General features: G+C 42.3%; 1 protein-coding gene across 2 annotated transcripts in view; it reads left to right on the plus strand.

The window, feature by feature from the left end:
- Positions 1 to 11,624, plus strand: part of LOC144823412 (volume-regulated anion channel subunit LRRC8C-like) — a 259,653-nt gene extending 248,029 nt beyond the window's left edge. For both annotated transcript variants that reach the window (XM_078681904.1, XM_078681908.1), the window contains exon 5: positions 8,159 to 11,624. In XM_078681904.1, coding sequence (XP_078538030.1) covers positions 8,159 to 8,182 — 24 coding nt within the window. In that variant the 3' untranslated portion in view covers positions 8,183 to 11,624. The remainder of the gene's footprint in view (positions 1 to 8,158) is intronic.
- The last annotated feature ends 5,267 nt before the right edge of the window (positions 11,625 to 16,891 follow it).

The raw sequence follows: 16,891 nt of genomic DNA on the forward strand, positions 1-16,891 counted from the left end.
TTGTCTCCCTCGGCAGACGACAGCCAGCTGATCATTTCTCCCACCAACGACTTTCACAACAGAATGGAGGCCATTGCTACATGGTTGAAAAACAGCTGACTCAAGCTCAACTCGGACAAGGCCGAATTGCTCATCCTGGGATCCACTCCCTTAGCCTGGGACGACTCCTAGTAGCCTGCCGCACTTGGAACCCCTCGTACACCTACGGACCACGCATGCAACCTCAACATCATATTGGACTCCACGCTCACAAAGAACCGTCAAATCAATGCAGTATCCTTATCCTGCTTCCACACACTCCGCCTGCTTTGAAATACATTCAGATGGATCCCCATAGAATCTAAAAAGATGGTCACCATGCACTCATTACCAGCAGACTCGACTACGGCAACGCACTCTACGCCAGCATCACCCAGAAACAGCTCAGGAAACTACAGAATGTACAAGACACTGCAGCCAGACTGGCCCTCGTCATCCCCTGCCGCACCCACATGACAACACCTCCAACAACTCCACTGGCATCTAATCAACAAGAGAATCACCTTCAAGCTCCTCACACATTCCTACAAGGCTCTCAAAGACGCAGGACCAGAATATCTGAACCACCACCACGCTTTCCACACACCCGCCAGACAACTCCGCTCCGCCCAACCAACTCGCCCTGGCTTCCATCCCACAGATCCACAAGACCAAAACTGGAGGAAGATCCCTCTCCTACCTCGCCGCCAAGAACTGGAACACCCTGCCCATCCACCTCAGGTAAACTCTTTGTTGACCCAATTCATGAAGTACCTCAAGACCTGGCTCTTCGACGGAAACATCCACAGCCAGACGGATCAGCAGTCTCCCCCCCTCCCCCCCAGCACCTTGAGACCCTCTCGGGTGAGTAGCCCTGCTCTGTAAACCCCTGATTGATTGATTCCTGCACAAAATCAATCAACCCAGCAACGCAGGCACCCTTGCACCATAGTGCAAGGGTGCCAGGTATATCTTGCACAGGAGGACCATCGCTCCCTCTCCAAAACATTGGGTCTGATAAAGCCAGACCTGGCTGTCAATAACTATATAGTTTATACCTACCCCTCTGTGATGTCAACTTTTTATGTTTATATTAAAAAAGTATGCAACACTCGTTCATAGAATAGTTATCCCCTATGGGTTAATTTACCAGCAATCTTAGTTCATCATCCATCTCATTGACAACACAATCAGTGGAGCTGGCATGAGGTAACACAGGAAGAGAGAGTATTTCCCATCTCCGATTGCAAAGGTCTATTTAAACTTGAGGCAGTTCATTAGCATCATTCACCCGTAGAATCTTGCTGGTCCTCTGTACGCGCGGTTTATCTCCGTAGCGTCTCTAATGACGGGTTTAGAAATCTTCTGCGTTTCCTTGGTGTTCCCAAATAAATGTGTATGTTTTTTATGTTGAACTTGTCGTATCCGGCCTGCGAAGTCGAGGGGTCTTGCTGTCTTTTCATCCATCGGGGAGGACGTCTGCCCATTGCTAGGCTGCCTATATTGTCATGCCGCCCTGTATTGAAGCTTCAAGCTTCCTGTTGTCCTTTTAATGTTTGTGCCGGCACACTGATTTCTCATAGGTCCTGCATTTTCATTGACCTGAGGTGCTTAACAGTTTCCGATCTCCTAAACCCAATTGAAAGCTGCGATTTTAGAATCCTAATACTTTGTTTGCGCTTCTGGGAGATTATCTATACAGGACTTACGACGACCAGTTGAGCTTCTCACGTTTTCATCAGGTTTCTGCCTTATCGGATTTGAAATCGGGCACTGACGAAATTCGTGTCACTATAGAGGGCGAACACTAATCGCCTTGGACACCCATGACTACTTAGAGGGCCCTTTGCAGACAGGCTATATGATAAGTTTTGCCAGCCATGATTGTTACTAGGACACCTTCCCAGGATTGGGTTGTTGGATCTTGAGAGACCACGCTTATCCATACTATCTGTATCTTGCGCCCTGATGAAGGAAGCCTGTATTGGCACTGTTCCGAAACGCGCGTCGGCGCTTTTCTTGGATGTTTCTGGCTTGAATGTGAGTGTGTGTATTGGTATGGGCATGATTTCGGTTTGACTGGAAGAGTGAGTGAATTGTGTGGCAATTTTTTAATGCTCTTTTTGTCCTAAAGCTGTTATAATATTTCTTGCTTGTGTTTTTTATGATAACTTCAAACAAAATTATGATAAAGAAATGTATTGTGTATTAACTTTCTAGAACTGATATATTTTTCTATGTTAAATAAAAAGAAATAGTTGACACTATTTAGTCGTTCTTTGGGCTTTTCCTGTAGAGTTGGGAATATCTCCCCTTTATTATTGGGAACTCCCCTTCCATGTTTTTTTGACAGATATATTAAAAAAGTATGCAACACTCGTTCATAGAATAGTTATCCCCTATGGGTTAATTTACCAGCAATCTTAGTTCATCATCCATCTCATTGACAACACAATCAGTGGAGCTGGCATGAGGTAACACAGGAAGAGAGAGTATTTCCCATCTCCGATTGCAAAGGTCTATTTAAACTTGAGCCAGTTCATTAGCATCGTTCACCCATAGAATCTTGCTGGTCCTCTGTACGCGCGGTTTATCTCCGTAGTGTCTCTAATGACGGGTTAATAAAACTTCTGCGTTTCCTTGGTGTTCCCAAATAAATGTGTATGTTTTTTATGTTGAACTTGTCGTCAGGTATGTTTGATGTCTTGCGCCCTGAGCAACCTTTTAGCCTTGACAAATGCCCTTCTGGCCTGCTGCATTGCTGGCGTAAACAATGGGAAAAGATATATCATACAGTCTTGGTGGCAACAGGGGCCTTTCTTCCTGGCTAGTTGCAGCGCAATGTTGCGATCCCGATAATTTAAAAGCCTGGCAATAAGATGCCAGGGGTGTGCCCCAGGAGAGGGGGCTTAAGGCACAAATATCTGTACACTCTCTCTATCACCAATAATTCCGAGAGGATGGGCCTGCTAATTAGGTCAGCAAGCAGTTTTTCAACATGTCTTCGGCTTGCCAAGATTTGTTGATTCAGAAAGGCCTTTGAAGTGTATGTTTTTTCTGTGTGACTGCACCTCGAGATCTTCATTCTCAGTAACAATTTTGTTGTTTCTCTTTCCAACTACTGCAGTGAGGTTTGAATGTCCGCAGCACCAAACCCCCAGTTCAGAGATCCTTCACTCCACTTCATCCTGGCAATCGCTGTTTATCAAGCTGATCTTTCATTAAATCCACTCATGCTGTCGGATGATCAATTTGAGTGTCTATCTCCCTCAGGCTGATTTTCATGTCTAGAAGGAATGTTTTAATGTCAGCATCCGATTGATCAGCTGCATCACTAGTGTCCAGAGAGCTCAGCAGGGTCCCAGGTCAGGAGTGCGAGCTAACTGTCTTTGTGTTCAAAAGTGAGCTGACCTTGCTTGGTGTCTTCCTTTCCCATTATGTCTTTCCTGTAGGGTCATCTTAGTACAGGGCGCCAGTGAAAGCTACTGTTTGTGAATTAGTGATGCATCTGCTCATATAGCCATCAAGCACATGCATCAGCCACACACAAACAATATTGGAAGCCACCAGATGTTGTTACAACAGGGACTCAAAAATGCAACACCCTTCAAAACAGTACCCCATACTTTCAGAATGAGGGTGCTTCCCAAGCATGCGTAGCCAAGCTCCAAACTGTTCAGATTGCAACAATGGCTCACTTGTGAACCTCAAGTATAGTGGTGTTCAATATTAAAGTCCTATCCCTTGCATGAACTAAGAGCAGAGTCACAAGTTTTGTGAGTTATAGAGTACCTTCAAGTAGCACTCCGCAGAGTCTAATTAGTCTCGGGCCTCCTGCAGTCCACTCTCCTCATCTGCCATTTTGGGTCTTGTCTGTCGTAGTCACTTGTGCAGAGGCCAGTATGACATATCTGCTGTTCCCAGCACCATGTCGGCGGGAGATCTCTTGAGGCTATCCCCCTTTAATACAGGCCAGGTTACAATAGTGCCACCCTTTAATGCTTGGTGCCGAGTATTCGTTAAGCCTCGGTTTGCAAGCCACCACCAGGCCTCATCGCTCAGCATTGCCTCCACAGGCCCCACCTCACTCACTCCAGCGGAGCCCCATACAACCTCCTCTCTGGCCAGATCAGGAATCAGGCAGCAACAGCAGCCGATCACTACAATTTCTAATCCAAGTCATCTACTGAACACTACAGGTGAAATTGCAATGTAATGTTTCGTGATAGCTGGGCTGACCAACGGCTGGAGCCACAAAAATTAATAAGTAATGTCTGGGCTGTATTTACCTTAGTTATGCAAGGATTAGAGGTGCACATATATAATATAGTGCTGTAATCAGTTACTGATCGGACGATGATGTTAGGAGTCATCGAATACAGTAAAGACCGTTGGCTGAGAAAGATATTGTAAATTTACTGAAAATATACTCTCATTTTAGCTTTTGGAGCGCTTTCCATTACCTCTATAAGAAAATCACAAGAGAAAACTGTTTTCTCTTAAATATGGTTCATCAGTTCCCAGCAGAAGTGTCTGAGAAGCACCCAGGAAACAAAACTGAGGTGAGCAAACTACTGTACCGCAGTGTCTGTAGGCTTGCATTCTCTCCATGCTGTTTCTGGTGGGAACCTTGACTATAACCTCCCTTGCAGAGGCACAGTCGGGCCATGATGATATGTCTGAATAAGCCTGTGTTTGGCTGCAACTGCCAAATATCGTGATCGGTCTATGCATGGCTGCAATTGCAAAGTGTGGTGATCAGCCTGTGCATGGCTGCAACAGTCCAAAAGAAATAGGTCTGTGTACGGCCTGGACTGCCTTGTGTGATCAGCTCATGCTAGACCTGCAGTGACCCATTGTACCCAGCCCATGAAGATGTGCACCTACTAAAGTCGTAGCCACCCAGTAGAGGCTGTCACCTGGCCCAATTGGGGCTCAGCAATTTCTTTCTTGCTCCTTTATGGGAACATCACCAGGAGCCCAAAGTTAGAGACTCTCACAAATGGTTTAATTGGGACTGCCTCAAGCCATGACTGTCATCACCACTCCTGGCGTCTCAAGGTCAGGAAGGATGCATTTCCGTGTACGCCCCCTGCGCCCATGGGAGCACCAAAGAGCTGCTGGCCGGCACCCCTTCTCGTGGCGGAGGGTGTGCAGTGAGACCAACCCACCGGGACCATTTCACTATCGCGTGGTTTGAACTTTTGAACTAAGATTGGGTGCACTCATATTTGAGAATGTTTTAAAACTGCACATAAGCTCGATTGACCCTACTACTGCGTGTCCCCATAGAAGGAGGGAGACTGCCTAGAACTGGTGGAGAGTCTGGATCAGGGGGAGGTAGAGAGCAAGTGGGAAGAGGCAAAACAATGCCTAAATAGTGCTTTCTGTTAATAATTACTGTGTGCTATTACATTCTTATTTGTATTAAAGTTGTTTTCTTTGTTGAAAAGACATGGTCGTGGTTGAAGATTCTGTATTCATTTATTGTGCAGTTGTTGAGCTCTGAGCTCGAGCACCCCCACACTAGCTCCCTGAGAAGCCTATAACTGCTTGCATCACTACCAGGGCCGGATAGAGAACAAAACCCAGCCCAGGCAACAATTTTATCAGACGGCCCGAGGAGGGGGGATGGGTGGTGGTGTTAGTGTGGCGCACTGCTGCTGCTTTTGTTACAGGGGGCCAATACTGCATCACTGCTGCCCCCACAGAACCAAAACCGGCCCCCACCCTTCCAGCCCACCGAAATGGGAAACATTTGATGTCCGTCACAGCTAGTCCAGCCCTAATCACTACCACTGACAGCGATGTGCAGAAGGGGTTGTATTTGGCCACGCTTGTAGATGCATAGTAGGATGGACGTAGGACATTGGGAGCAAACAACCGCAACCCACACAGTTGCAGTAAAGTAGCCTTTGCTTGCCCCATAGCCACTGAACAGGATGATACTCTAGCATTAGTCTTGCAACCTCCTCTGGTCATGCAGAATTAATGACTTGCAATATCAGTGGTGCTCCTGCTATTTCTATCAGGATTATGGCTTTGGGGTTATCAACCTCAGTTCAGTTGGCTGGACAATACAACTATGATACATTTGTACAAGTCCACTTGTAAATATGTCTCAATTAGACGTTCACAACCCCTTGGCAAACACAGGTATGAAGCAACTTACCAACCCAAGCATGGAAGACAGATGGGCTATGACTCACGGTATTCCCATAACTTACTTGGAAATAATGTGTATTGAATAACATTAATTCAGGCACTCACAATAAATCCACACAATGTATGTATTGCAGCACCTAAAGCTTATTAATCATGAACATGTCCCAGCCAAGAGAGCATTGCCCTAATAAATATTAGATCCAGTGACCACCCTGACAATGTTGCTGTATTCTTGAAAAAATAGGTGCCAACACTTACATAGGATCATCAGATGGAAGTCTAAATGACATGGATAATTGAGGACCCATCTCAAGCTTTTAATCAAAAATAATTGTAAGAGTTTTCCCTTTTTCCTTTACCTCAATACTTTAGGGCTTGACTCAAGAGTTTGGTGGATGGAATACTCTCAAGCAAATTGATCGATATCTCAACCACTGTATTACAAGTGCATCAAATCCTATGGCACTTGTAATACGGTAGACGGGATATCTGTCATGTTTAAGGAGCATCCCATCCACCAAACTCTAAATCAGTCCCTAAATCTCCAGCATAAAAATATTGGTGGCCTGCACTTTTTAATTTTAAGTTAATGCTGCACAGATCAATAAGAATTCGGAGGCATATTATCAAAACAGGCGTTAAAATTATCGCGCCTTTAGCGGCAGAAAACTGCTGCTAAAACGGCGATAAGGGGCTTGATAATATGCTCTATGGCATTCCAATTGAAGCTCAGGTTAGATGTACCTCACATCTAATATGGGCTTCAATTGGAATTCCATAGAGCATATTATCAAGCCAATTATCGCTGTATTAGCTACAGTTTTCTGCCGCTAAAGCGGCGATAATTGTTTCGCCTGTCTTGATAATATGGCCCTCAGTTTTGTCAGCATTTAGGCTCATCCAATTTGATCCATCCACTTTAGAATGGAGGCAAACACCTCTGCTGCCTTTAGCTGATATGACATTAGACAAATAATCGTGTTGTTTTGCATTATATATTTGGGTTCTGCTATCTAGAAAGATTTCCCTTAGTATGTTCAGTGATATGGTTGAATAAATAACTCAAAAACATACTAGGCAAAAATAATGTATTACAAATAATCAACCGTTCATGAGATGTATAGCTATCCTTGCTTATCCTTGATTAGTAAAAAAACGACTTTATTGTGTAGTTAGTTAAAACCATTACAATTTTAGTATAAAATGCACCGAATATGACAACATTTTTATTTACACTTTGAAATTGCGCATACTTGGCATCACGTGAGGCAATATTTCCTTATGTAGCGGTTTTCCACACAATTAAAAAGTTTAAAATGAAAGATAGTGTTGTCCAGGCCGATACTAAAATATTGTCAGGCAAAAAAATCTTAAATAAAGCTTTGTACATGTTACGTCTAAAGCAATGAAGTGGGGTCTGTGTGCAAACAAATCCAACGCTGTCGTCACTTTAGGTGAATATGTACATACACTGTGCCATTTGTAGCTGCATCAAGACAAGGGTTTGATGTACAAAATTGCAAATTCATTCGACCTTCTTAAAATAGGACGTTAAACATGTTACGCCTGAAAATCAAGACAACGCATTTGTGTCCAAAATGTGCAAAGTGTCCGCTGACCTCATTTGCAGTGATTGTAAGGATGCTCTGTTCAATTTTGGTCAGCCGCTACCGTATCCTTGATGATGTTTCTGTTTTAGAGAACTTCTTCCCTTTTCGTAGATCACATCAGCTTCAGTACTTTCAATCAATTTTAATTTCTTCAGTTAAAAAAGAATGTTGTAGGTATACTGAGGAAACAGATGTCACAAATTACTGCAACTGTTTGTAATAATTGATAAGCAATACTAATTCTGTGTACTAATCTCATTTATTTTAGTTAGACATGAATTGTGTTTGCTTTCATTTTACTAGGCTAATCAATATGACTGTGCCAGCAACTTCTTGTATAACAAGTAACTGTGTTTCCTTTTCAGACATCAGATTCTTCTTTCGGGTGATCCCAAATGTTACCAACATGAGGATCCCAACATGATCTTCATTTTCTTCTTTTGAATACAGCTACAACAAACTGCATTAATCTCCCCAAAACAGGCATCCTTTTTGAGCATTACTATGTCTGTGTCAGAAATATATGCTGGAATCATAGATAAACTAAGTGTAAAATGAGAGAAGACACTGGACCAAATGAAAAGTCGCCGGGCTTCTGTTGCAAGATGAGAGTAGTACCGAATTCTGAGGCATCTCTGAAAACTAAGAGCATACTGGTTTTCATAGAATTTTCTTGTCATGAACAAAGAAAACTGGACACAATTTTCAGATGTAATGGTTTTAGTGCTTTGAACAAGGCTGTTTGCAAAAGACACGTGTATGGAGGTAATCTGGAAGACAGGTCAGGGCTTTTGAAACTGGGTCTGTTACATTTTCCACCCAGATCACCTACACATGGAAATGATGTAACATACAAATTACCTTTTTTATAACAGGTAAGATAGCTGAACGGAGCTGAACGGACATGGCACTGGCCTAATTAGGTTACTGGCTTAATCCTCCGTGTGGTTCAGGCTTATTAATTAAGTGCCATATAAATATATTGTATGAATAATATGATTATAAGAAAACCAAGTGATTCCCTGATGCTTCAGTTTCATCTTTTTGACAAAACATTTAAGCTTGAGTATCAAACCAATTAGCAAAAAACAGACATTTAACTAAATGATTAATGAAAAAAATGTTGATTACAATTCAGACAGGTCAGTGGACGTTTCTTAGAACTACATTTAGATATGCTAGGTTGTGTCATAGGAAAACACATCTGACAGAAGCCATTATTGTGTGTGCCCCGCTTTTAAAGACGTCTTACGAGTTACCTGGTGGCTCAGAAAGCATCAGAACACCTTATCAAGGCAAGGCATGGCAGAGGACTAAACCCTTTGCGCGATCAGTGCCTCTTTGCCTTTCCATTTGTCCCGTGGCTCAGTTTGGGTAAACATAACACAACTTGGTTTTGGGACAGGGGAAGTGAAAGGAATAGGGGATAAATGGACCATCTTCAGGTGCGGTACCTTGTGACCTCAAAAGGGCTACAGCTGTATTTCTTTTTTTGTGCATGTAATACTGCAGTGTATACAGCTTAGACCATTTCTCCAGTCTTATTGGTCGTATCAAAGTCCGTAATCCACAGAGGTAATGCTCTCCCATTCCAACATCTTATGAAGGATATAACTAGAATTAGGAACAAGCATTTGCAATGCAATAGGTCTCGCATTTGTTATATTTAGAGTTATTTGCATTGCAATGTTATTGTTTTATTATTTATGAGTTTGTTGCGTAGTGTAGTGGTTGTATGTGATGTCTGTTGGAAATCTGAGTTGTGTTAGAATGGTTTTTGTTTTAGTAGTGATGAATATGCTGTGCAGTAGAATTATGTGTTATGGTGAAAAGGAAGAATTAGTGGTATATGCAGTTATTGAGGTAATTATTGATATTGAGAGAGAGAGGATGAGTAATATTGTGTGAGAAAGTGAAAGAAGGAGTGCGTAGGTAATAGTTGTTTCAAGAAGTGTTTTTTATAAGAAGGTAGTTTAATAAGAGGATTAGTGTTAGTGTTTTTTTAGTGATAGTTTGAAGACAGATGTGTATGAAACTGTAAAGTTCTGTAGGTAAGTATTTTATTGATGTGGTGATATTGTATGTGAACGTGAGATGGGTGATTGAGTAGTAGAGAAAGATAAAGGTGTAAGTGAAAGGGGTATTTGGATGGAGGGTGGAATGTATGAGGTGCATTAGTGTATAGTGAGAGAACATGTTCATCTCCTACTAAAATATACATATGGCAGTGTCAGCACCGAAGACAAACAATAGCCTTGGTAAGGGGCTCATTTTTGTTTTATTACTTAAAATACAAAGTATTTTGCCATGTTACTGGGCTGCTAAGTTATTGTTCCATTTTCTTTTTATTTAGAAATGTTAGGTGTACGTATATTAGAGATATATATATATTGATAGATAGATAAATACATTGATGGATAGAGAGATAGCGACATGTAGACAGATAGATAGATAGAGATAGATATAGAGAGCGAGAGATAGAGAGAGAGCCAGCGAGAGATAGTGAGAGATAGCGCAAGATAAAGACAGATAGCAAGAGATAGAGACAGATAGTGAAAGAACGAGATATAGGAAGATAGAGCGATATGTAGATAGATAGTTAAATAACTATATAAATAGTTAAATAGATACATAAATAGAGAGATAGACAGGTAGAAAGATAGAGGTATAGAGATATAGGTAGATACATAGGTAGATAGCGAGTTAGAGAGAGCGAGAGACATTTATGTGAACAAAACTTTCTAGAAAAAGTCTGTCTCACTTTCTTTGCTTGTTCACCAGAATTCAGACCAAGTATTATGCCTCACCACTTAAAACATTTGCAACCCCCACTTTTGACATGAGACACTGCCCCATCAATAATATTGTGAACCTGGTTTCCATGTCTGTTGCGCTTTTCAGCTCTGGGGTAGCCTCGACTTTGCAGTGGTCCTCCTGGGTATCACACGGGTGCCCTTCAAGGCTATGCAATATCGTTTCATAGCTTGGTGCTCCCTTCTGTGAATTGCCAGGGTTTACCTGGTAACCATGCACCCAGTGCTTAGATTTGGCTTTAAAAAAGTCCAGAACAGCTGCTCAAGCTAGGCCGACCGGGGTCTGGCACTATATTGAGATCTGAGTCAGGCACGGGTTTAACCCGGACTCGGAACGGTTCCGGAGTGGTGCCATGACTAGCACAGATTGAGAAAAGGGAGAGACCTGCACAGTCTTGGGAAAAAATACATACTTTAGAATATATTGCTGTGGGGGCGAAGTACTTGTTTCAGTTTATAGCAGCACATAATTTCTAAAGTGCAAGACACAACGAAATCCTTTTTTTAAAAAAATTTAAAAATTATGCTGTTTGTAGAAATATATTATGAGAAGCAACTTTAACGTTTAAATTAAGAAATATATGGATTTTTTGTGCGTTTTTTTCTGTAAATGTAAAACGGTCTTTGAAATGTATTAACAATGTTTACCAAAAAATGTGGAGACGGCTGACCAAAAGTAATAGCGCTGTTCCTAATAAAAGGTAGCAGTTCCTTATTTGTGTTGTAAATATATCTGCAAAGTTTGAAACAATCTGTATGAACTACAGAAATATTTTTGTATTATCCTGTTATAACTATTACGCGGTGCTGATGGTAGAAACGGTAAATAAAATAAAATAAATGGCAAATGTTGTAAAGTGTAGTTCACTTAAAAATGTGATATTTTGTTTTATGTAGGTGTTGATTTGAGAATGTTGTAAGTAGGACATTTAAATCATGTAATTTAGTATAAAATATAACAAAAAGAACTTCCATTTACAACAACCTGTACTTGAGTTTGTAGTTGAAATACAATTTGTAACTGTTGTGGCTGTTGTGCTTTGTTGTCACTATAAATAAAGCAATTGCACAAAAACCCACCTCTAGAGACCTTTTGATCAGAGAAACAGTAAATTCGCAAAGTAATAAGAGTGAAGTAGAAGGAGATGTTAAAATCTGTTGTAAATCTGCCACGCCGTAAAGATTGTTATCATTGTTGAAGAAGCATCTGTGTTTTTATTGCACTGTGACCTGTGTTAGTAAAAGTTACCAATAGCAAAGTGCACGTGTACAGGTGAGGTGGGAGGCATGGGGGTTGGAGGTTTGCGAAGGGCTATTTACCCTTGTTCGGGGACTGCAAACTGAGTCTCAGCGTTTTTTTTGTTTGACAAAAATGTAAGGTGTAAGCACAGTAGAAGGTCCTTTAGTGCTGTAGTTGAACAGCTTTGGAATGCCAAATTAACCTTGTAACGAAACTTAGAAACCTTGTGGTTGCAAAGATAGTAAGTTAGCAAAGCAAAAAGGGTGGAGTTAGCGCTCAAAGGTAGAATGCGTTGTAGTTGTGCGAAGCTTTGAGGATTGTTAAGAAGCATATTTTTTGCACCGAAAACAGTTGTCTCAAAAACGTATCAACAGGAAAACACATGGGGGTCGATTCCGATCCGGGAAAAACCGCTCCGAATAGCCGTTCGGAGCATTTTTCCCGTACGAATCGTACCCTGCAACGTCCCCCGTACGTATGACGAAGTACGATTCGTACCAGGAGCCGGACTCCGTACGAATCAAACCCCTGTCCGAATTTCCCTCGGAACCCGCTGTACGCGACATCTGTACGGCTCGCGGCTGGTGTATACGACCCAGCAAGTACGATACGTGTCCGGTACGCACCGCACAACCCTTTTTGTACGGGAGATGAAAACAGCTGTAAAAGCAGAGTTCGTGACGAAACAGGTACGGAACGGCCCCCGCCCGGTACAGTGTGTACCCCTCATGATCGCAGGGGTACACACCGTACCCCATGTACGCTGGGTGTACGGTGCGTACCCCTGCGATCATGAGGTGTACGCACCGTACCCCATGTACGCTGGGTGTACAGTGCGTACCCCTGCGATCATGGGGGGTACGCACCGTACGGTGTGTATGTGATTGTGCGCTTTTCTGTACGAATCGCCCTTACCTAACGTGGACCGTACGGATCGCGTCCTGATACCCCGGTCCGGATCGTACTCATCGGGTCGTACGGCATGTGTACGAGTCGTACGGAGAGGGCCCCGGATACGAATCGTACTGACGGTTTTTTTACCGGATCGGAATCGACCCCATGGTGTGGGGCTGGTAGGCATGTAGGAGGGAAGGCAGAGGAGGGGAGTTAGGGGACTTTCGGTATTAACTATGTTGGGGTAACTGCACATCATGGCATGCTGAATACATTTCCCGCACAGCATTTATGTACTTTTTGGGAAGCGGTGGGGGGGGTTGCTGGTAGGTTCCTTGCATATGTGTCTTTTTTTGAGGGGGGCAAGAGATTGCTAGGTGTATATCTGTACTTACTGGTTACCGTTGTAAGGATTAATGTTAAACATATTGGCCCTAGAGCACGGAGTATTTTTCGCAGGTTCATTATCAGAAACAAGCAAGACACATTACCTGGTTAAGGCACAGAGTGCACCAAACACTAAATATCTTTTACAAACGGTTCTCTAGGGCCAATGTGTTACCATTACTTACAGAGACAAAACTAGATAGCTTTGGTGACTTGGCCTGAATGACTGTACATCTATTACAAATTGTAGGTATCCAATATGAAGAAAACAGCATATGAATAAACAAAATTTAAAGGTGGTGCTATCATGCTATGCACCCAGTCACCATAGGTGCTAATGCAACATACCCAACAGGATATGTTTACAATATGTCGAACAGAAAAACAAACAAATAAGCACACACTGGTCCTTGTAATTTAAAAGTCCAACTCGTCTTGAGTAAATCGATTCCTTCGTGAAAAAAAACGATCTAATCCACTGTTGCTTCTGTGAAGTAAAAAGACGAATACAAAAACAACAGTGGATTGGAATGGTTTTTTTCACAAAGCAATCGATTTACTCAAGACGAGTTGGAATTTTAAATTACACGGACCAGTGTGTGCTTATTTGCTTGTTTTTTCTGTTCGACAACTTAACATTACTTACAACGGTAAGCAAAAGGTAAATATATAAACTTACAAATATTCCCTTCCCCCTCCCAAAAAAGTATCCAAATAACACCTGCATTTCGCAGAACACATGCATTCTACCACCCATGTTTACACCCCTCCCCCCAAATAAACAAAAATGCATTTAACGCACTGTAATTAGCATACCATATGCAGTCACCTCAATATTTATTTATTTATTTAAAATTTTTATAGAGCGCGTAGTCACCCGTGAGTATATATTTAATACATAAACAGGCACATGCAACAAGGTAGGATTTTGCGAGTCCTTAATGCGATAATTAAGGAATCGCAATTAAGGACTCGCAAAAGCCTATGCATGTAGGAATCGCTGTAAAAATAGCGATTCCTACACATTCCTTATTTGCGAATCGCAAATTGCGAGTCGCAAATAAGGAATGGCTTCCCATTCATTCCTATGGGCCTACAGGCCCATAGGAATTATTGGGAAATTGCATGCGCAATCTGCGAGTACCAATAGGTCCTCGCAAATTGCGCATGCAAGTTCAGGGTGCAAGGGTGTCAAAAGGACATCCTGTTGCACCCCTGAAATTGATCTGTGCACAAATGTTGCGCACACACATGCCCTAAGGGCATGTGTGTGCACAACATGAAACTTTGAAAAATGCACAATAGTGCATTTTTCAGTTTTTGCAAATTACCATGAAGTTCAACTTCATGGTAATTTGCGCCCCCGATTAGCGAAATCGCTGATTTTTTTACTTTAATGCATTGCATTTAAGGAATCTCAATTTGCGATTCCTTAAATGCAATCGCAATTTAAGTAATAGCAATTTAGAGATTACTCAAATTGCGATTTTTGCATTTGGGATGATGCATCCCAAATGCAAAAATACTGGTCGCAAAGGGGCAGATTCTGATAATCTGCCAGTTTGCGACCGGTTTTTCTTTTGATGCATGTGCCTGAAAGTTATTTAGCTCTATATATGTAAAACTACTGGTTATGGTAATTTAGTCTTTTTTTGCCAAAATATCAAGAAAAAGGCGTAAAAAGTATGCCCTTATTTTACACAAAACAATGGTTCGTTTCAACCAAAACAGAATCTTTTCCGGGAAAAAATACAGGCAAGCACTTTCAACGGGAGAGCTACATAAAAAACATACACTTTTTAATTGCCACCTTTTCTATTACAATCTTCTTAAGACTTTAACACCTTAGGAGCTCGTAAACAAACCTCCCCAGTGCTGCGCTGTCCATTATCCAGTGCTGAACTGGACGTCCAGCGGTCGCACGCAGCACTGGGGAGGTAGTGCCCGTGACGACCGTTGGCCGACGGCAGCACCTAAAGGGTTAAAAGAATCATCTACAATGAAGACCAGTCAGTGAAACATAAAATGAAAGCAGTTTTAGCCAAGGAACAGAAAACAATTCACAAAAAAAAGCACAATTCCTTCGGAACAGAAAAACACGATCCCAAAAAATCCTCTGTTCCAACCAGGAAAAAAAGCCCATCCATCTAAAACAAGAATTGGCATAGCCAATTGGTCTTGTCTTTGGAACCTTATAAGTATTTGTTATGCAGTACAATATCTTTGGTGCAACAACATTAACTGTTGCTTTTCTATACACTTATAAGGTCCCAAAGGCAAGACCTATTGGCAATGCCAATGCTTGTTATTGATAGCCCCCACGGTGCTCCCTATACCGTATTTCCATTAAAATATCCCACACAATCTGCTTCTTCTGCATTTTTTGTGACTGACGTATTGATTTGATGTTGTTACCCTGCACTGTTTCGCAAATTCACCCGTGCTTTGCAACAAACTATACGAATTGTTTGTTTGAAAGTGATGCCGTGCGTGGATAATTGGCCGGGGCAGCTGCCCTGGAGTGACTTACCGGCCGGGGAATGGCGAATGTCTCACTGTGTTTCCTCTCTCTTCCCAGGCTTAGTTCCACCATGGAGGTTGTCGGGCCTCAGAGTGGCACGTAGACTGGCGATGCTAAGGCGGTGAAGCAGTGCCTGACTGACATTTTAACCAGCGTTTACACCATATGCGAAATCCCAGAGAATGCCATCTTCGGCCCGTGCGTCCTGAGCCACACCTCTCTCTACGACAGCATTGCCTTCATCGCCCTCAAGTCCACGGACAAAAGAACCGTCGCTTACATTTTTCGAGTAAGAGTCATTGACATATAATGAGCACTCCTTTTAGACACGCAGAAGTGCAAAATCTGTGTCTGAGATGATCAGTTCTGTGTGTTGCATCAAGATACATTTACTTTGCAGGCTAATGCATAGAACAGCAGCCGGTTTAAGGCAATTAATCTGTAGAAGATTACTTGATGAACTCGCCCACATCCATTGCTTAGACGCATACAACCTGGCAAAGCAGACGTAAAATACTTAATGGGGAACTTTACTTGTCTGAGAGATAAACATCATATATTGAATTACCAGGGTTATTACATTTTACATGTGCTTTTAAGTCTGCACCAGCAAGAATAACAAGCAACTTCTATTTTAGGTTTAATGACAAAGTGACTGCTCTGGCCCTATAAAGGCTAGATTATGGGAACACCCTGTATGCGGGAGTACAGGCCCAGCACCTAGCAAAACTACAGCGCCTGCAAAACGCAGCAGCGAGGCTGGTACTGGATGTCCCCAAGAATGAACTAATTGCACACAAACTAAGATCCCTCCATTGGCTCCCAATTCACAAAATAATAAAGTTCAAGTCTGTATATTTGGCCTACAAATCTATTCATGGATATGGCTCCCAGTTTCTAAAAACTCATTTAAAACTATACGAGCCTTTCAGGAATCTACGATCCAGCCATGCCAAACTGATTCAGGTTCCTAAGTACAATAAGGCCAGATGGGGGGGAGAAGCTTTCTGCGGCATGCAGCGAGGGCCTGGAACCTCCTCCCACTATCCGTCAAAATAGCCCATCACTACTCTCCTTCAGGAAAGAAGTAAAAACGTGGCTATTTACCTCTGGTTAGTTATTTGTTCCTGCAAGATCCCGAGTCTCTCTAAATCTACACAGCCAAGATGCCCATGGGCAATCGCGCGCTCTACAAATTCATAAATCAAATCAAACCAAAAATTACTTAGACACCCCAGAAGTC

Source organism: Lissotriton helveticus, chromosome 1_1 (assembly GCF_964261635.1).
Source record: "Lissotriton helveticus chromosome 1_1, aLisHel1.1, whole genome shotgun sequence".
Lineage (NCBI taxonomy): Eukaryota > Metazoa > Chordata > Amphibia > Caudata > Salamandridae > Lissotriton > Lissotriton helveticus.